This window comes from Seriola lalandi, unplaced genomic scaffold, assembly GCF_002814215.2.
Source record: "Seriola lalandi dorsalis isolate HSWRI2012SDOR001 ecotype SW California unplaced genomic scaffold, Sedor1 jcf7180002054825, whole genome shotgun sequence".
Lineage (NCBI taxonomy): Eukaryota > Metazoa > Chordata > Actinopteri > Carangiformes > Carangidae > Seriola > Seriola lalandi.
In genome coordinates, this window is record NW_019525378.1 from 680,088 (window position 1) to 701,368 (window position 21,281).

General features: G+C 42.7%; 1 protein-coding gene across 5 annotated transcripts in view; it reads right to left on the minus strand.

Moving 5' to 3' along the window:
* The window catches only part of fam131bb (family with sequence similarity 131 member Bb), a 38,331-nt gene that overhangs the window by 11,372 nt on the left and 5,678 nt on the right, over window positions 1-21,281 (minus strand). Inside the window, exons 1-4 of one of the 5 annotated variants that reach the window (XM_087179344.1) lie at window positions 14,824-14,970; window positions 4,104-4,141; window positions 1,085-1,120; window positions 559-652 (exon numbers count right to left, since the gene is read on the minus strand). In XM_087179344.1, coding sequence (XP_087035470.1) covers window positions 559-652; window positions 1,085-1,120; window positions 4,104-4,141; window positions 14,824-14,851 — 196 coding nt within the window. In that variant the 5' untranslated portion in view covers window positions 14,852-14,970. Of the gene's footprint in view, window positions 1-549; window positions 653-1,084; window positions 1,121-4,103; window positions 4,142-14,823; window positions 14,971-21,281 lie in introns of those variants that run through there. The other 4 variants (XM_087179343.1, XM_087179346.1, XM_087179345.1 and 1 more) reach the window with 4 other exon arrangements.

Genomic DNA, 21,281 nt, shown 5'->3' on the forward strand with positions numbered 1-21,281 from the left:
TGCATGGAGATGAGATTTATGAATAAATTATAGGAATAAATTATAGGACAAATCACTACCACACCACACAGTGCACCAACTGCACTTCATTACACTGCACTGCAATACATTTCACTGCACTCAAATAAACTGCACCGCACAAAACAGCTGGATTAAACCAAAGACACTGCACTAAAAGGAAACACTACACTGTACTTAATTCTGTTTAACACAGCACTTTACACAGTTCAAAACATCCATAGTAATACTTGTTCATTACACCACAATTTTCACAACCACTTAACATGTAAAGAAACTACACTTCCCGCTCACCACTCACCTTTTCTTAGAGAAACAAGCTGTATGATGATGCACTGTGTGTGTTGTGTTGTGTTATTCAGGCTGAATTAATTCCATCAATGACTCAAGAGGAGCCATTGACAAGTGTTATCGCAGTGTGAAGAGGAAGTGATTCAGGGGAACCCGTTTCGGGTACCATGCTGACTCTAGCGCCCACCGAGGACGGAGCCAACATGGGGTCAGTTTACCAGTTACAGCACAGACACACACCTGACACACCTGACAGTGAAGACTTAGCCAGTGCCCCGATGCCATAGGCATTTGAGTTCCTCTTGAGCCTCGGCAGAATTGATGTGGTGTCTTCCATAGACAGCTAGGGGAAGAGAAGAGAAAGGAATGGAGGAGGGGAAAAAGTGTGGAGAAAAGGATAGTATGGCAGGTGTGACAGAGCACACGAAGACATCGAGACGGTGCGTGTTAAAGAGGGGTGAGTGGAGAGGAGAAGTGATGGAGATGTTGAGTTATTACAAAAGATAGAAATCTGCATTACCCAAATCCTGAGTCCAACTTACTTCGTACGTTCGTTTTAAAATTCTGTCCCAATAAGTGATTCTGATTGTGCTCACTACCGTGCACCACTACGATAAAACCGAAAGAGATCGAGTGTAAAGCCAAGGTGGAGGGAGGTTGTGAAGGGAAAGAGAGAGCTGATCGCTAAAGGGTGAGTTAAATCAAACCAGGTGAAAGAAACAAACAGAAAGAGAGAGAAAAGTGGTAGATGAAGGAATGGTGTCACAACACTTACATTGATTCCTTCCCATGAAAATTCTGAACGTCCATGCTAAGGGAGAGAAGTAGGAGGAGAGAGGGATGGGGAGAGAGTAAGAGAGTGACAGGACAGAGAACATTGACATGCATGGAAGGGGAGATGGGATAGGACAAAGAGAGGAGAGGCCGGGGGATGGGGGGGTGGGGGGTTGCATGTTGGACATGCAGAGGAAGATAAAGAAATAAAGAGAAAGGAGAGGGGGGGGAAAAAAACAAGAGACAGATACACAGGATTTTCCAGGAACGAGGAAAAGCAAGAGTCAAGGACCAGAATGACAGGGAGAAGGGAGGGGATTAAACAGGGATCAGTTTATATTTGCTTAGTTATGTATAGCAGAGTGAATATGCTACAGATGAATGACTCGTCTTCTCTGGTTACATGTGCTGCCAAAAACACTGAAAGCCAGCGGAAAAATCGCGTGTGTGTGTGTGTGTGTGTGTGTGAGAGAGAGAGAGAGAGAGATGTCAGCGCTGTGTTGAACAGTATCTGATGCAACAGACAAACAAGGGACTGTGGGCAGTGTGTGTGTTTATGTGTATGTCTGTCTGCGTGTGTGTGTGTGTGTGTGAAGGCAGATGCTGGGGACAGAGCAGATAAGCAGCAGCCTCTGCCACACACACTTCTCTCTATCAGCTGGACTGACAGTAACTAGACCGGGGACATTGTTGGGTTAGTGTCTGTGCTGAAATGTTTTCACCTTCCTGTCCATACAAACAGACGGATGAGGCTGAGCAAAAATAAATGAGTGAATAAACATTGATGGAAATATAACACTCGCCCCCAACATTTATTATATTGTTTCTCTCAAACTATATTTTCTTCACTCAAATTAGTTTAAACTCTGTCTCAAAGGCGCCCATATCTCCATATATTTGAATCTCTGCAATGTAAACTACAGAGGTGGAACATGTGCTCAGTTTGATATTTTGTGCTCATTTGCAAGTTGCCACTCTCATGTCGGTACGGTTCATATGAAGCCACAACTAGCAGCTGGTTAGCTTAGCTTATCTTATTTTAGCATAAAGACTGGAAACAAGGGGAAACAGATAGCTTAGCTCTGTCCAAAGCAAAGAAAACCCACTTGCTAGCACATTATATATACATCTCATTTGTTCAATCCATACAAAAGCCTTCTTACTGGAGTCTTATCATCACTATTAGTTTGCCAGCAACCAGCAGACAGACAGTTTCTGCGTCCGACCCCGAAATAGTCTGGACTTTGGCATATAAACCCCATAAAAAACAACAACATGAGGTTTTTAAACTTTTTTCCACCGTTTTTGTGCAGAATAAAGAAGAAACACCATGATAGTTACTGAGTTTCAGAGGTGCTGGTCGGTGGCTCGCTGTTTCCACGTATCCAATCTTTATGCTAAGTGAAGCTAACCAGCTGGTGGTTGTACCTTCATATTACCATATATAGACATGAGAGTTGTGTCGATCTTCTCATCAAACTCAGCAAATAAGAGCATTTCCAAAAATCTCAGACCATTCCCTTAAGTAGGTACCACAATGTAAAATATACTTTGCTTCAAGCGAAAGTCCTGCATTCAAAATTTGAGTATTATCAGGAAAATGTACTTCAAGTATTAAAAGCAAAAGTACTCATGATGTTATATTATTATATTTATTATGTAATTTTTGTATTGTTACCAGTGCCTTAACGTGTAGGCAGCATTTTAAAACTGTAGCTGCCGCAGAGCTCATTTTAAATACTTTATATATTGTTCTGTAATTTGATCTCTAATGAACCATATTTTTATGCTGAATTTTTACCTTTTTGGTAAAATCTCAATTTGAAGAGTAACTAATGTTCTCAAATAAATGTAGCAGAGTAAAAAGTGAAATATTTTTCTCTGAATTATAAGAAGTACGAAGGAGCATTAAGTGTAAATACATTAGCACTTAATTGTGTTTAATACTTCATTCCACCCGTCAACAGACTGTAAAATGTAAAGAGTAGGTAATTTAATGCTGAATGACATAATGAGGGAAAGAGACTACCGGGGCAGTGTTCACTATCTCGATCAGCTACATGCTGCATGTATACAGATAACTCAGCTTAATCAATATCAGCCTCCTTCCGTTCTTTTTTTTCACTCCTTCTTTTTCAAGTAATTCTATTCTTTGCTCCCACTTCCTCCCTCTCTGCCTCTTCGCTCATCTCTCTCTCTCTCTCTCTCTCTTGTTTTCTTCCTCTCCCTCCACAGGAGTGGGTGTGATGAGAAATTTTACACACTTGACTGGTAGCGCTGGGCCCCCTCAAGCAGCTTTTCTTATGTTCCTCCCGATAGCCCTGACAGTACTGATGTGTGTGTGTTGCTGTTTTCTTTTTTCCTCTCCGTAGGACCGGAGGGCATTCTAGGGCACAATGCATAAATAAATGATTGAATCAGTCCACAGTGCATTTGGTGGAAAAGTTGAGTTCTCTACGTTTTAGTCCAAAATGGTTCCCTCTCCTGTGTCCTGTCTCAGAGGGATCAGTTTTAGAGCATGGGATCAGTATAGCAGCAGGAGAGGAGAGGAGAGGAGAGGAGAAGGAGAGGAGAGGAGAGGAGAGGAGAGGAGGATATATAATGGTGTGTAAGAAGTTGGAGAAAGAGGGAGTGATGCCTCTGTTGTTTTGCTTTGAACCAGCACGGTCCATGAACATCAAGCAACAGACGTAATAGCAACAGCAATGAGCCAACCAAACCAGCAATTGTTCAGTCTTCCAGCAACACCAACCCATCATGGCTTGGGGTAGTGTAGCGGAAGGTAAGCGACTGACATTGACATGATGTGTGCTACTCTACTAATCTACTAGCATAAGCACGTTGAGTTACAGAGAGCTAGTGGGGTGAGCTGTTTCTAAAAGCATTAGCTCATCGTGTAGCTTCCTGCGTAACTGCTTTTCAATCAGCGGCCATGTTGGTTCCTCAGGTGGAGCGGCAACTGTCCACTGTCAGAGGAAGTCAACAAGAGTGGTGAGCCAGAGGCATCGCTGAGGACTTACCTGCTCCCCATCCTTCTGGACTGGCACGCCATCTGCCGCTGAGAGCAGGGTAAAGGAAGGGAGAGAGGAAGACAAACAGAGAGAGAGAGAGAGAGAAAGAGAGAAGAAATGTCAATTTTTACTCTTTCTATTTAACTCAAATCTTCAATCAAATCAGACAAGGAGCCTTGCTGCCACTAATCTACCACTCCTAACATCCATGAAGGCTGTTCAGAAAGGAAGCTAGATAAAAGCTTCCTTTTCTGAACAGCCTTTATTCCTCTGAGTGAATTTCTGTTGTGTCTCCCTGTTCTAATCCTCTCTGTGACATGTCTTTTCCCAGAGTGTCAAAATCCCTACATTCCCTCTTCTTTTTTCCCTTTTATTTTTAACAATGTTTAACACTCTCCCCAAAAAAGAACAGCAAATACCCAAAATATTTCTTATTAAGATAAATATATGAACAACAATAAACACAGCAAATTAGTTTTTCCATGAAATCTAGCAGGTAACCCCAAATGTATTAAAATTCATTAGAGGTTTTCCTAAAATTGCATATAATTAAAAAAACAAACAAAAAAAAAAAAACACAATGTAACAATTCATTAAACTACACAGGAACAGAAGGGAGATTACTTTCAACAAAGTGCAATACACTTATTATTGTGTTCTGATTTGTTCATTATTCACATCTGTGAAATCACTACATCTGATTAATGATGTTTCTGGCCACATTCCTTGAGCACATCAGTCCTTGAATGCCGTTCTTTAAATATGACTGAAATTCTGTCATTTTGTCTTTAACACTAACTATTCTCAACAGGTGCATATACGTCGTTTGTCGTATATGCGACACATCGGAGCATTTCCTGAAATAGTGCCCGTATGGCAGCAGGAGATGCCAGAGATAAACTGTTAAAAATCGCTGTTGTTTTTATGATGTGACAATTGAATGTAAATGTCATTTTGGGGCTTTTGCTGGAATGACTGATGCTGTCTGCCGCTTAACAACAAAACATAACCATGGGCCATAATAAGCTGCTTGCACAAATGACCTATAAGGTAATTTTTACAGCAGTCAGACAGTCTCTCTATTTTACAATTCACCACTCCTCCATCATCACCATGACCTCCAGGATGTCTAGGAGATTCAACTGAGAGTTTCCATAATGACATGAGTCTAAGCTTTCTCCATTGATGGAGTCTAATCGCTGTTTAGTCTTTTTCTCCTTTCTTCCTCTACATGTAAATGACACCTGCACAATGTTTAATAACGGCCTATTCAAAGTAAGTGGATGATCATATACAAAACCATCCATCCAGTCATCTGAAATACATGTTCTCTGTTGGATAAATGAATGTTATTATCCCTCCTCTTCCCTGGCTGTCCAAATCCTAATTAAAACATTGGTTTAATTAGAAAGACTGTACTGGTAATGGAGTTTAAACACAGCTTTAGTCTCTAGGTGCCTGCTCTCTGTATCAGAGGGTCTGTGCTCTATGTGTGCAAGTCTCTGAGGGGCTCACTTCTGTATCAGCACTCTGTGTGTCTGTATATATATGTGTGTGTGTGTGTGTGTGTGTGTGTGTGTGTGTGTAAGTGAGTGTGTTGCTGAGCCAATCACGTTTTCCACAGCTGCATTTGGCAATCGTGAGCAATTTCTCTGGAGCTCTGAGAAACACAGAGAGTTGATGGCTCTCTGGATGTCCAGTGATGTCTCTGACCCACTGACCCAGTGATTCAGAAACATCAGCTCAACTCTGTCTCTGTTGGGCTCTCAAATATTACCCTTCCCTCTGAACTCCATCCAGTCGCATCAGCTCATTGCAAGGGCAGGAGACGAGGGACAGACTTCATTCCAGAAATTGACCCTCTTTGCTTGCGCACGGGAAGGTTGTGCCAACTACAAATCAGGGCCATCTTGCTTCATTTGTACAGTTAATATAGTATTCACACCTCAGATGTCCTAATTTCAGTTTCTTCTTTGGCAAAGATTGTCATTGTAACCCCCTGGGTGATTTTGTTCATAAACCCTAGGATATTGTCTTTTGTTTTCCATTTGTATAGTTACATAATATCCTATAATATGTTATAAAGTGTTTAAATGTGAGTAACCATTTACATGGGGAGTAGTGTCAATTACAACGTACAGTCGTCTTCACGTGGTGAAGAGAGTGAGAAAACCTAACCTGTTTCTTTTATTCTCACGGTCATTTATAAAGCAACGTCAAGTCCCTTGGTTACTGATTGGTCAGGGGGCGGGAGAACAGCAAGCGGTGGGACGCAAAGGTGTGTGAGAGCAGTTGATCAGATGTCGCTGCCTCGTCACTGCTCGGCAACACAGCGGAGAAGAAAGGCTAACAAGGTGTTATCGTTGTCATTGCGCGTCACAGAGTGTTGTATGGACATAACGAAGCTCAGTGAGTTAAAGTCAGTGACATTTTGATTAACTACCTCGTTTTTAGCGTGTTGAAATAAGTGTGTTTCGTCTGAGTCACGAGCACGCTAGGCTAGCTCGAGTGCTAACCCTCGCTAGCACCTCGGTGGATATCATCATCCCGACGACGAGCCAGAGGAGACCAGATCGTGCACTGGGTGACCAGGTAAAACCCAGCTGCACCTCTGGCTACGAGGGAGGAGAGACCATCCACGGCCACGGCCAAGGACTGGTGACAGGAGCATACCGCCCGGTTTCTTACAGGACAGAGGTAGACTGGATTGGGGTGAGTAACCCTGTCAAAAAGCGCGGACATAGTCATCGGCCGCCATCTTTAACGTGGCCCAACGCACACCAGCCACCTGCAGGCTTGCATCGGGAGGTTTAATTTAATTCACTCCTCGCATTTTGTCATTTCTTTTTATATAGTGTGGGCCCACAATTATTGAATGTGTTGTTTCATGGTTTGAATGTTTTGAGGTTCAATGTGTAGTTAAAGGTATCTTAGAATTACTAAAAGAGTAAAGGTAAAGGAGTTAAGAGTAATTAAAGTAGTAACAGAGTAATTAAAGCAAAGAGTGTTTTATGTGCTTCAACTCATGGTTTTGTGTTGAATAACAGTGTTAACTTCAGTTTGAATCTATACCTTCCAATAGAGGGGAGAGGGTGAACAATCTGACTGTATTTGTTTGCTTTTACTGAGATTTTCCTATACAACGTGCTTAGGCCACAACCATATTATAATCACGGTTTAATGTGAATTATCATAGTTTCGGTGAAAGCTAAAGAGGGTTAAAGGGGCAGTAAAAGTGAGACCACACATAATGTTATAGTCTATTTACACAGTAGACATATTGCACAGATAGTATTGTCATTAAAAGTAAGTTAATGAAACTAGGCGCTGTTCATAAGACCAGTGAGTAGAACAGTGTTACATCTTTCTTTATCATCAGTTTGTGGTCTTTAATGAATTTTTCCTATTACGTGTATTATTTCACGTTTTGTTTGATCCAGTTTCACTCCACTCGCTTTGTGTATTTCTTCTATAAGTTTTCCTATACATCTCCACATCACCACAGAAGGTACATGAAGTTACTGTATGTATAAACAGCTGTTTGGTTTTTACATTACCTGGGTAAACTTACTTTAAAGTGACACTCCACTGATTTTATGTGTCAATGCCATTTTCTTAGTCAAGGGGAGTGCTACACAGCCTGAAAAACCAGATGTACAATGTCCTCTGTAGCTCTGCTGGTATTACAGGGAAAACCTCTAATACAAAACTGTCAGAAGACATGTCCATTCACCAGAATAATAAAGTAGGATCTAGTTGAAAGATGCTATTGATTTTCTTTTGGAGCTCGACCTGTACTTGGGTCAAAAAGTCAGGGTATCATTTTTTTATGTCACACAATTTTATGGGTGTGCAATACTGCTGCTGGAATGACTGGAGTGCCCCCATTAATATTAAATATTTGTCGGACATATTTCCAACTGAACTGAAACTGGTAAAATGAATCTGATATCAACCAAACTTCGCTCCAGTTTTACATGTAACAAGATCTTTCTTATACAAAATAAGTGCATTTCTTTTTTTGCATTATGGTCCATCACCCTGATATTCTTTTTATCAGTGTTTCAGTGGTCAACCTTTGTAAAATGGTGAGACAAACATGTCTTTGCTTATTTATGTTAAGGACCTGACATTAAAATGTAACATTGTTTAGATTGAAAATATTTCTTCCTTTGAAACTGAAGTGAAGCTGTTTTTGAAATATAATGTTATCTTTGAAAGTGAAATACACCATTCAAAGGCAAAAATATTGCAATAAATGTTGTGTACACAGCCAATTATTGTGTTGACACTCTAAGTGCTTTAAAAGTGTTCAAGGGCACTAACAGCAGCTGTTAGTACTCGCTGCTCCGATGCTAATCCACCGTTTTTCTATGACACTGTGAGAAACTGTGCGAACCTGTGTGAGTGTGAATGAGGCATTCCAGTAAAAGAAAGGGGTTTGGATCAGCTGATGGACGCCCCCAACTGTAGAAGTAAAGACACTACTTTGCATCAGGGTTTGCCATTTTCAGATGGGAGAAACATATTTCTATTCAAGCAGCACTATTAGAAATGAACTCTGTGTGACCTCCGAAAGAACAGTCAAGCGTGTTCGATTTTTGGCACTGTGGAGTGCGGGTATGAGATGGTTACTTATTGGCTGAAATCAGTTAGACAGAGAAATGTCTCATTTTCTGCCCGGGCGGGAGAGAGTGTCCCAGATTTCTTCTTCATGTGGGTTAAAAAATCTGCCCTGCGAACACAAACCTATACATGAACATATATGCACACCCACATACATCAGGCCTCCAGCAACATACAGAATAATGAGTAGAGACACATACACAATGTCTGTACCTCTCTTCCTCGGTTTCTCTCCCTTTCTCTCACTTTGTCAGTCTCTGCTCTCGCCATCTCTCAGCCTCGTTTGGCCAATTAGTAGATTAGCAGTCACTCTCTCTCCCCACATGAATCACAATATGGCTCAACAGTTCTCTGGACTGCAGCACTACAAACTACCATTGGGAAGCCCTCCAGCCTTCACACAACAATGGGCCAGAAACATAAAGTACAGATTGTGTACCTTTGTGGCTGTATGTATATTATTTACTGTGTGAGGGCCTCTTATGAGATTACATCAAAGCTTTGATGTCTATATCATGCTGTGATTAGTCAGAGTTGTTCATAGCTCTCAGAATAGCTGTATAGATGATGGGTCAGTAGTCATTACCCAGCAACTCAGTGGTTTCTTAAACCATGGCACACACAGTATTTCTGCACTCTGGTAGGTGATGCTCTTGGGCTCTCAGCAGCACAGTAAGCAAATGCGTAATTCTGCTCCTGAGAAGACAGGCAGGATCCCTACTTGAGGAAACAGCAACAACAACAGAGCACATGACCAGAGCTCTGAGCCAGCTTTTCTTCCCCTGGCGATCTCCCTCCTCCCCCGCGCGCACACACACACACACACACACATACACACACACATACACACACACACACACACACACACACACACACACACATCGGTACGGCGCTGGATACCCCCCTGCGGTCATAGGGGAGCCAGGCTTAGCTCAGCTGAGGAGAAGGAGTGAGGAAGGAGTGAGGGAGGGCAGGGAGATGGAGGAGGAAAAAGAGGGAGCAGCGCAGCTATGCGTAACGAACAACCAAAGATCTGCAGCGGCTGCACTGTCAAGTCCAGCTCTGACTGGAGTGGCTTGACGGCTCCCGCTGAAGTGGGAAGCATTTGAGCATCATCTGTCTTTTTTACTCCCGTTGCTCTGCAGCAATAACGGCAAGGAACCAGGGGGCTTGGTGCTTGTTTACCGTGACAGCTGCAGTGAAGCTGGTTGCCACGATGGGGTAGCGGCTTGGATGGCAGCTCTCTTACAACGATATGAGCAGATGCTGGGTGACTGGGCTCCAAAGTTCAACAAGAACACAGCTGAGGACCAGAGCCCAGATGGTAGGCAGAGTTTGGTAAAGGAAATGGATTTAAGTGTGTTTCAGGACATAATCCACACACATGCAGCAGGTCTCATGTGCACTTGATGAGTTGCTGCCAATAACTTGGTGAAATGGCATTCCCAGTCTACATGCCCCTGTCAGTTGCAGGCCTGACATGCCTCATTCATCTGCTCAGGCGTGAATGTGGCTGCCATCCTGTGCAGATACTGGGTAAATAGGTTACAGCATTCACCGCCGGACTGACTGAGGTAACTAAAAACATACAGAATGTAACATCTCCGCACAGGCTGCAGCAGCCCAGCATCATAAACCTGATCACTCCCACAAACATCCTAATGGCCTGCTAAATATATAATGAACATTTAGACCTGAAATGGAAAAAAAATGCGATTATCCTGCTGTCCTTTCTCTCTGTTAAAATGAAGTGAAGAAAGCCTGCAGAGGCGGAGGAAATCAACCAGTTAAGTGTGCGGCAGATAGCACTTTGTATGCAGGAAATCTTTGTTTTCTCGCTCTTTGATATTCAAAGGAGACTTCCCGTCTTTGAGAACATGGCCCTTTTCTTTATCAGCACTGAAGTTGTTAGTAGATGCAGATAACACTGAAACAATCAGTGCTGGTCGCACGCTTATGCTGAGTACATCCACAAATGCCCATAAATGCACAGACTCCCACATACCAACACATGCACACACATGCACACATGGAGATCAAGTTGTAGAGGTGAAATTCTCTCTTTCACAGCATTATGTTTCAGTTTCATAAGTCACTCTGTGGCTGAGTCACACTGTTTACAGAAATGCCTGCCATCCTGTGCCCACACACAGGCCTCTTATTTCTGATCTGCCACATACACGTACAAGCTGAAAATGATATGCACAAGGACATGCACACATACACAAGCATATACATTTTAATCCATTCTCTGCCCATAATGATCCAGGCAAACCGTAATAGCACACATTAGAGAATGTGACACAGAGGCACTCAAACATATACATCTGTAGGTGAAGACCCTATGCTATACAATACCCTACACTGGAGTCCTTGGCTGTATGAGTATGTGCACACATCCTGACACACGCTCACGCAGGTAAGGGTCGTAAGGTCCCACCCTATCTCTGAGATACTACATCACTGAGTCATTCACCTTGAATGTGTTCATGTGCACAAGGCTTTTCCAACCTGCACAGGAGCCAATCAATCACCCTCCACCACAGTCTGCCAGATTTGCCAGTTTACAGGCAGACTGAGAAGTGGCAATTCCGGGACATGGTATCAGTTGTTGACTGAATGTGAGTAAAGGCATGGTGCAGCGGGGGTGTTGGGATTTTTAATTTAATGGCAGGGAATCCCTCTCAGTAATGCAGGAGCGGAAACGGAGTGATGGGACGCCCACACATGGGCCTACATGCACATAAATATAGCAGCAAAAGCGCGATCATATGAGAGGCAGATGCAAACTGGAGGTCGTTCACAGGTGGACAAATAAACACAAATGTACACATAGAGGCACATACACAAAAAACAGACACAACAAGGGCTCAGTATTATTTAGAATCACTCTATACTACCAAACTGCAATACCAATACAAATGGCTACTAACTTTGCCTAAATAAAAGTCTAAAATTGGCAAATTTTGATTGTCTAACGCTGCTTATTGAATCAGCAAATTGTGTGTCAGCAGTGGCATCTTACAAAAGCTAAGTTACATGAAGTGAAAAGAGATGACGAGTCTGCTTACAGGCTGAACAAACAGTTGTGAGTTGTCATAATGTCCCACATTCACATCTATAATTTCACCGCTGCAACCTGAGCCGTAGCAGTCGTATTCACATTGCACACAATGCCCTAAATTACAGAGTGATTAATGTTTCCAGCACTCTCAGGTATAGTGTGGCCTGGTAACTGGATATAGAAAATGCTTCTGATGTGTGTAGCTTGTAGCACAATTATGGGTAATAGCATTATCGACACTACATCTAGAAATGTGATCAACATTGTGACAGTCTAACTAACACTGTGTCTGGCGGCTGTAGGAATCTGCTCTCAATGAAGCAAGAAGTTATGAACTATACACAAGCTGATTCACAGAGAAAAAATATTGTTGTTTGTTGTTCTGTGCACCTCCCATCAACTGCATCTCAAGGCCTTCGCTCTCTGAAAGAGGTGATGGATGCAAATGTCTCATCTCCTGTATATCACTGTCTGGCTTCACCTGACACACTACCAGCAGTGGTGAGGGGCTAAACCAGACGTTACAGGAAAAAGGGTTGGGGTCAATAACTTTCCTATTCCATCAGTGTAAAGCATAACCCAAAATAACCAGGAATGTACACCACACTGGCTGCAAGCAGAGTAGTTTTCAACTCTTTCAAAGAAAATGCACTCTGCACCACTGAAGGTAAAAGTGAACTAACTCCAACCTTGGCATTTATGTCAGCCTTCAGTTTACTACTGGGTGTGAATTAACATCTTGGATGTGTCTGCAACATTTGTCAGGATGTCAACATTTGTCCTGCTTTAAATAAATCTAAACCTCCAGACCTCTAATAAGTCATATCAGTGTTATTAATGATGGGTAATGCGCTGTCCTAACGAGATAATAAAGTTTTCTATAAATATTGCTTCTACTGAAAATATTACACTAGTTTCTTTGGTGTCACATTACTCATGCCATCCAAATGTAGAGTTTCCTGCAGGACACCATGCAGTATGTGGCATGTCAACCTGCCTAGAGCAATGATTTTTGCCAGGAATAGATAACATACTATAGTGTGCAGGTATAAACGGATATAAGAGCCTGACCACGGAGCACACTCCCAGATATGATGGAGCTCGGAGAGATAGTGTTACCAGAGGGCAGACAGATAAATCAGGGCTACTCCCGTGCAGAGACAGATCCAGTCTTGCCGCCTGCTGTTCCTCCTGTTGATCTCTGCTTGGCAGCGTGGACTGCAGTTGAGAAGGCCGATCAATAGCACACACTAGAGCCATTCTCACCCAGGATAAACACAACCACGCCTCTACACCGGCAGTGCTGCTGCTGGTTCTGTTGCTTACAAGAGAATCACAGACTCAGGCGCACAAGCTGCTTGAAAACGAGTGAGCTTACTTCCTCTTAAGCACTGTTTGTTTACACGTTCATGTTAGATTACAGTGCTCACAGCTTAGGATAACATTTGCAAAATGAAGTGAAATATTCTCACATCATACAGTGTACTTTGGATGTGCATATTCACCTTTATCACACCTCTTCATCCCTTATCTGCTGGTTAGAAAATGTAACTGCTATTAGCACAGCTGCCTTATCAGATTCTTCAGCTTCTGTGATCACATGTATAAAAAATCAACATCAGTATTCAGGTGGCTCACAATCAGACTAATGAGGCACCTTTTCAAAGCCTTGTAACTACTTCAACCACATTACTTCCAGCAGCTGGAGTTGTCAGGTGTGTGGGGTCTCCTGTCTTGACCTGAGTGTTGACAGAAGGATCCAAACCTCTTCTCCTGCTCTGCCATGTGTCAAATACTGTAATCTGGAGAGCCAGGGCTGCTGCTTCTGCTGTATTCAGTTCACACCTGCCTTCCTAACTGTGTCACGTAGTACTCTTCTTCCTCTGCACTTGTGTATTTTAGATATTTTTTAAAATCTTTTTCCATCAAGGATTTACATTTGTATTTACATGCAGAAGCAGAGTTGAGATCCTGTCTGTAACCTGGCTTTCACATTCATGACCTCTGTAAAGATGATGTTTTCCTCAGAGTGACACTGAATATGTGTTCAGACTGATGCTTTGCCATAAATATGTTTAAGAGCCTCATGTGCTAAGTGGCTCATTAATATTTAACACCAAATGAAGTCTGTGTTTATTTTTACCTTGAGCGTGATTCATGCTACATACTAAGTCATGCAGGACTTGAATGTGCACTGCATTTTTCAATCATATTCAATCAGAAATTGATTGTTTACCTAAGATAATCATTTGTACAACCCCTCTCCTCCCAGCCTCTCCCCACTTAGCAGCATTCATGGTGTTGGTTTACTTAACATGTCATTTATGGGTTTATTCAGGAGGGTCCTCACCTGCAAACTCCCATCAAGCCCACACACCCTGGCTTGCACGTATTTGCCCCTCCCTCTCCCCTCTCTCCATCGCCATCCGTCCATCTCCCCTCCTCCCTGCCCGCCTGCCTGCACTGAAATTCTTCCTCTGCTGCTTGTTTCTTTATCCCCCTCTATCCCTATTATTCATGCAAATAATAACAAACTGGGAAATCGCCCCTGACAATGGCATTATCCCCTTTCCCTTTTTCCTCTTTCTCCAAGCCATGCCGCCCTATAAATAAGCACTATCACAGCGTTTCCATCTCCCGCCTCTCTCTCCCTCCTCTCCATCCCTCTCTACCTCCCACTCACACACATATACATACTGCCAAACAGCATCATAAATCAAGGGATGGGAGGAGGGAGGGGAGGAGGGAGGTGGGGTATTCAACCACACACTCAGTAGCACATTTTAACACATATCGCCTCTGACATCTTGCCTGTACAGTGTAGACAGCTTTTGTGACCATATATCCACAGCCTGCATATATAGGCTCACAAACACACACACAAACACATATATAAAGCCTGTCCCTAGTCTCTACACAAACCCTCGCTCCTGCAGGACCCCCGTCCTCCTCCTCACCTCACCCCACTACCCCAACCCACCCCCTCACCCCCCTCTCTCTAGCCCGCAATGAGCAAAGGGAAGAGAAGCGGGAGCTTACTCAGTCTCCTGGAGCCGATGCATCCCATGGTGTATTCACAAAGGCCCTGGATACAAGCGTGGAAGTGTTACCCAGACACCGTGCATTCTCCCTCTTCCTCCTGCGACTCTCTCGTTCTCTCGGCTTTGGCTTCTTTTTCTTGCTCTCCTGTGCTCTCTCTTTTTCTCTCTCCCTCTCTCGCTGCGCTTGCTCGATCACTTGCTCTCCCTCCCTCTCTCTCTCTCTCTCTCCCTCCTGCTCTCTCTCTCTCCGGTGCAGTGTCTTAGAAGCGATCCGGTTAGTAAGTCAGTATGCCTGAGGGAAATAGATTACGACTAAATAAAGACGTGAGGCATTAATTTAAAACACATATGTCTTTTTTTTTGGCGGGGAATTTGTATTAATATTATTAATATCTTACCTGTAGCATTAGATTTATAATATCCAATTTAATTTGTGGCAATTATCACATCTACTTGAACAATCTGAGTTACTGAGACTGACACTGAGAATATGATTGGAACATTTAAACCAGAAAGAGCAAAACAACCACAGGCAATAATCTAATGAGAGGTTAAAAGAACAATTAGATTGACATTGTGTTTATTTTGTTGACACTAGCAGATCAATAGCACAGTGCTGAGAGTACCAGTCTGCCATTGTTGAAGATATCTCTGCACTGCTGTAATATTGTTGAGCTAAAATGGGGGATTCTCTCTCTGTCTCCCTCTCCTGTGTGCGCTCAGCCTAACAATACACTGCAGCGGTTTCCTCGCGCCTCTCCCCTCTTCATCTCCCTCTCAATCACCCTCCACCTCCTCCCTCCTTCCAGCCATCCCTCTCTCACACTGATCGCTCAAAAAAATTTGCACGCACATACACCAATACTAGACAATTTAGAGAGAGAGAGAAAAAACAGCAGAGGGTTTTCCTTCAGAGTCAAGCCGCTGCTGAGTCTCCACCTCTTTCTCTGTCGTCTCTCTATTGATCCACCCCTCAGACATCTCTGCGCCTTTCTGTTCGCTGTGTATCAGACCTTTAGATCTTCCTCTACCCCCCTCTCTTTGCTTTCGCCTCTTTCCCCACCACACTCCATTCTTCCCTGGAGAAAAAATAAGAGGAGTGGCTCCTTTATCATCATCTCTCCTATCCAGTTCTCTCATTTGACTTCTATCTATATCTCTTAACATCACCACACCCAAACTCTCCACCCTATCAATGCACCTGTCTCACTCACAGGTTTACATCAACACTTGCTCTCTTATTTTTTCTCTTTTCATCCTACCTCTGTCTTTTTCTTACCAATATCACTCCTCACTCTGGGCAGCCCCCTGCCCCTCTCTTTGCTGATTACAAATTTATAGTGTGCTGTTTCTGGATGTGTTTGCCCTGTAAATGATGCAAGTGCAGTCTGGACACAGAGAGTATGTTTGGAAAAGGGTACATGTGTGGTCACTCATGTTCTGTTGACTTTACACACAGCGAAGAAAAAAGAAAGAAAGCGAGCAGGACAGATGGAAGGACACAAAGAAAAAGACATGGGCAGATGGGGGAGAGTGATGGGAGGGAAAGCAAAGAACAGTTGAGTCATGTGCGGGAGAGGTGAGGAGATGACACGGTGTGAAATTAAAAAAAATTAGCACTCCAGAATAGCTGGAGAAAAAATAAAAAGACAAACAATTTAGTCACTTGGTTTAGAAATTGAATAGATGCAACAAAAAAAAGGGAGATAAATAGCCATGGATGTGAAATGTGTGTAGCAATAAAGGGTTTACAGTGGATCTGTGACTTGCCAGACATAACAAATCATACATAATCCAGCATATCCCTGCATTGTGGGTTTATATATAGATGTGTGTTAGTTCTCGGTTGGTTTCCCACTGGGGCAGAGAAGATGAGGCTATATGTTGTTGTAGGGGTCAGCTTCACTCACATGCCCTGAGCCTGTTTAAAAACAAAACAAAAACACTGCTCCCTGTTGATGTGTGTGATTGCTGCTGAAGCAAACTGAGTCTAATGTCTACGGCCCATGTCTCCATCTCTGCCCCCCCCCCCCCCCCCCCCCCCCCCATCTGCCCATCACTATGTCAGCCACTGTGTGGACTTCTTTATAATGCTTCAGTAAGTCTCTCTTTTTTCACAGTAGTAGGAAGTCAAGGTGTTTTGCTGGAATCCCTAGTTACTCTTGGTGTATCTGTGCTGCTTTAACCAGCTTTTCAGTGTCAATATGATTCATGCTTGGGTCTCATTTTCTTCTTTATCAAAGGTGGGACGTATTTAAGCCTGTGCACAAACTAGGTCAGATTATTCAAACATAAACATATTCACACACTGGAGCTGTAATCAGCCGATCAATGGGAAATTAACATTACAATAAACTGAATATCATTTGGTTTTGGACGGTTGGTTGCACAAAACAAGACAGTTTTATGATTTCACCTTGAGTTTTAGAAAATCATGACCGGCATTTTGCACAGTTTTCTGATGTTTTGTGGATCAAATGATCGATCGATGAATTGGGCATGTAATCTTCAGATCAATCAATAATGAAAATAATTGTCAGCATCAGCCCTATCACACACACTCACATGCTTCATAATGAATATACCTGTGACAACGTGGTGATCTATGATAAGGGCCATCAATGCAAGACAAGGTCAACCACAGAGGGAAGAAATTCTTGACACTAATCTCACTCATGATACATGGGCCATTCACAAAGATGACTGCCTCTCACTGTCTTTGTCCGCTCCTTTCTAACTCTTACACACACACACACACACACGCACACACAGACACTCACACACACACACACGTTCACATCAATGCTAACAAAGCATGCACCATGACACGAAACCGCTTTGCAACACATGACACAGACGACTTCTACCATGTTCCTGTTAGCACATCTCTTGTTTTCTTATCTGGGGTGATGATGCTGCACTGAATTTAAATGCAACAGCGACTGCTCAATACTATCTTGGACACACACACACACACACACACACACACACACACACACATCTTATTCCTGTAATCAGTGACTTTCATGTACCTGTCACTATCTGTCTATCAGCTCCTGGCTGTTATGTCGGATGCACCTCAAGGATAATGAATAACAGCTTTAATACTGTCTTGTTCAGGCACATTAAAGACGTTCTGCGCTGATGAATAGAAAATGCCTGTTTCCAAAGTCACTGCCATTATAAATATACCATTTTCCCAATGTCTCTATTTTGTCACAGTCCAGTGTTTTCTATATAGGTAACCATGTAGCCTTTACTCTCTGCCCTGCTGAATCCAGCTGCTGCCAGCCTTTGTTACTATATGTGTTAATTGGAACCACATGTTACGCATCTGCCCTCAAGGAGCCACCAAGTTACTTAGAGTAAATGTGTGCGTGAGTGCTTGTGTGTCTTGAGGAGAAAAGGAGGGGGTTGTATGGGACAGCCAGCCTGCATTGGTTTTCACATATGCAGAGGGAAAGAAAATATGTAAGTGGGGAAGGAGGAGTGAGGGAGGAGTGGATGGAGGCAAGAGAAGATGAGAGAAAATGATGAAGGAGGAAAAGAAAGACATGAGGGAAAACTGTGTGGTTTGTTTTGAGGAGGGAGAGGGCGCAGGAGGTGGGTGGGGACAAGGGGGAGATATAAATGTTGTGAATAGAAGCAGTCTCTGATAAGGTGATCTCTAGTGGTCATGCTTATGTGATTAGGTTTGTTTTAGCCAGTGGGAGATGGAGTTCATTTGTATTATTAGTAGATGCTCTGGGCTACAATTTCTAACTTGAATTCCTCAGCACATATTTTTTTGGGGGGTGGGGGTGTAGTGTGTGGATGCTATGGGGGTCTCTCTGGCACTCATGACTTCTGTGTTTGTTTATACACGAGAGTTCTTTCATAAGGCAAAAACCTTGCGTACGAGGAGTTCCCCACTCTCCTCTATTATTTACAATTCTCTTTCCTTCTCTCCTGCAATTACCCTACATTCTCTCTCTCGCCCTCCTCGTCTAGACCGTCACCACGGCCTCACCGTTTATCCTCAGTGATGCTTCTGTGTTCAGCTTGTTTCTGGTGCGTCCGTTCTCTTCAACAAGCGTATCAGTCTCTTGTTGAAGTGGTTTTCCCTGCCATCAGAGATTCTGGGGGAATCTTCTTCCCTTTAGGCATTTTAGTCTGGCTGTGTGTGGCACTGTAATGTGTATCAGTCTGACGCCTGCTGGGGGAACTGGAGTACTGCAGTCTCACGCTGGCTTTGAATGGAAGCCAGTTTGGCAGCAGAAACATTTTTCCTCTGGGTGCTGAGTGAAGAGACCATGTCTTGTCACGAGTATGCAGATTCTCATCATGTCTCAAGTATGCCTGGAATTTCTTCCTGATGGTTTTTTATTTCTGCAAGGCTATCTACCTTGCACCTCCACCACAGGCTACACTTTATGTTTATATCATAAGGGAGAAGATTTGTGCACATACATCATAACATCCTTCATCAGCTTTATCTCACAGCCCAGATGCTACATAAATCCAAACCTATTTAGCTCACTGATATAAATAGGGGGGGAAAATAACAGAAACATCAGTATTACACAACACAATTCAAAAGCACCACAAACTAGAGTCTCCAGAATGATCATAAAGTAAAATCAACACCTCTCTGAAACAAAAACTGAACAGTATACTTTAGTTCCCCTTCATGAAGGTATGATTTATTGCAGAGCAGTTGTATTTGACTGCATGCGTTTAAGCTAGCTGTGTCTAATAAACTTGGAACTGAGCCTACATGATATTTGGATTATAATCATTTATGCATTAATATGTACATCACTTTAATATTGCTGCTGGTAAAGGTGGGGCTACTTTATACACTGCCGGGTAGCTTGTGAATTCCCCCCTGGGAATCAATAGTCTTATCTTAACCTATAATAATACATCAGAATTTATTTGTTCATTATAGTGTATTTTGTATTATAATCAAATCTGCAAAGCAACAAGTAGCTAGAGTAATTAGATAAATATAGTGGAGTAAAAAGTATAATAGTTGCCTCATAGTGGAGTAGAAGCATAGGGTAACAAAAATTGTGTGTTGGTTATATCAAAAAGAATATCAACATAACAATCTTTGTCTAACTTTGCAGTGTCTTGTCGTGTGTTTGGGATGGGTGGGGTGGGTGGGAAGCGCCTAGACCTGAGTGGGTTTATTTGTTTGGTGTATTTTATTCAAATCTGAAAACTTGTGCCTACACCATATTATATCAAAAGAGGAAAGCAATTAAAAGTTTTAATTTGTCACTGCTCAGATAGAGCACAACAAAATTGCTTTACACTGTCTACAGCATTTAAATGCATTTGCTAGGGTGTGAGCAATTAAAAACATTCATTTGTATTGAAATGGCCTCTCAGAGAGAGAGAGAGAGAGAGAGAGAGAGACAGACTATGAATCGTAAATGATCCACAATTAGGATATTAACTCTCACAGAGGTATTATGAGCAGGTACTGACTCACATCAGCAGTGGGAGGTGAAGAGGGGGGAGAGGAAAGAAAGATGTGAAGGGAAATAAAAGTGCAGAGAATGAAGGGCAGACTGAGGAATGGAAGGATTGAGAGAGAAAAGTGGTGAAAAAAATGCAGCATGAAAGACAGGGAGAGAGGGAAAGAGAAATATGGCACTTTGGAGAGGGAGGGGGAGAGGAACTGTTCATTCCAAGGTTTGGCTGCATTCCAGGCTGTCTGGCTCTGATTCTGACGGCCTCCTGGTTTTTTTTTTTTTTTTTGTCTTACCTTCAGACTGACTGGACCCTAGAGCTGCCTTCTCCCTGCCTGATCCAAACTTTCCAAACTTCAGTCACCATGGTACCACCCAGTGTTTGCAGCTGGATGAACGAGGGCAAAAGAGCGGTACACATATGTCACTTCAGCTTCCTTTTTTCCTCTCACTGGTTAAACAGAAAGCAAGCTCACGGGATCGGCTGGAATTTGGAATGACACACAAACACGGACCTCTTCTCACATGTGTGTGTCACCCGCAGACAGGATGGGGTGCACTTTTTTTTCTCAGCACAGCACCAGGGTTTCTGTGGAAAGCTCTGAGTGGAAATTCAACACATTTTTTGTCCCAGTGGAAGTGGGGAGAGCCTGGAAACATTCCTTGTGGGACAATAGGCTATCAAAGACCTCAATGACCACTCCCTGTAGTTCACACACATGAATCAGGCAACAAAAGGTTACACAACCGCTACAGCAGACGTATGCATGTAATAAAACTCAACCGACACTGTACCTTTGGTTTTACAACCTGAATATATATATATATAGTAGATATATATATATCTACTTTGACAACTTATCTAGTCTCACATTTAGCTTTCAACAAAGACAAAACATTTGCCAGTGGGCTGAGATAACTGAAAATTTTTCCCTTATTTATCTAGAAGTAAAGCAAAAATAAAAAGAGTTATTTTCACTAAGTGAAAAATTAATGT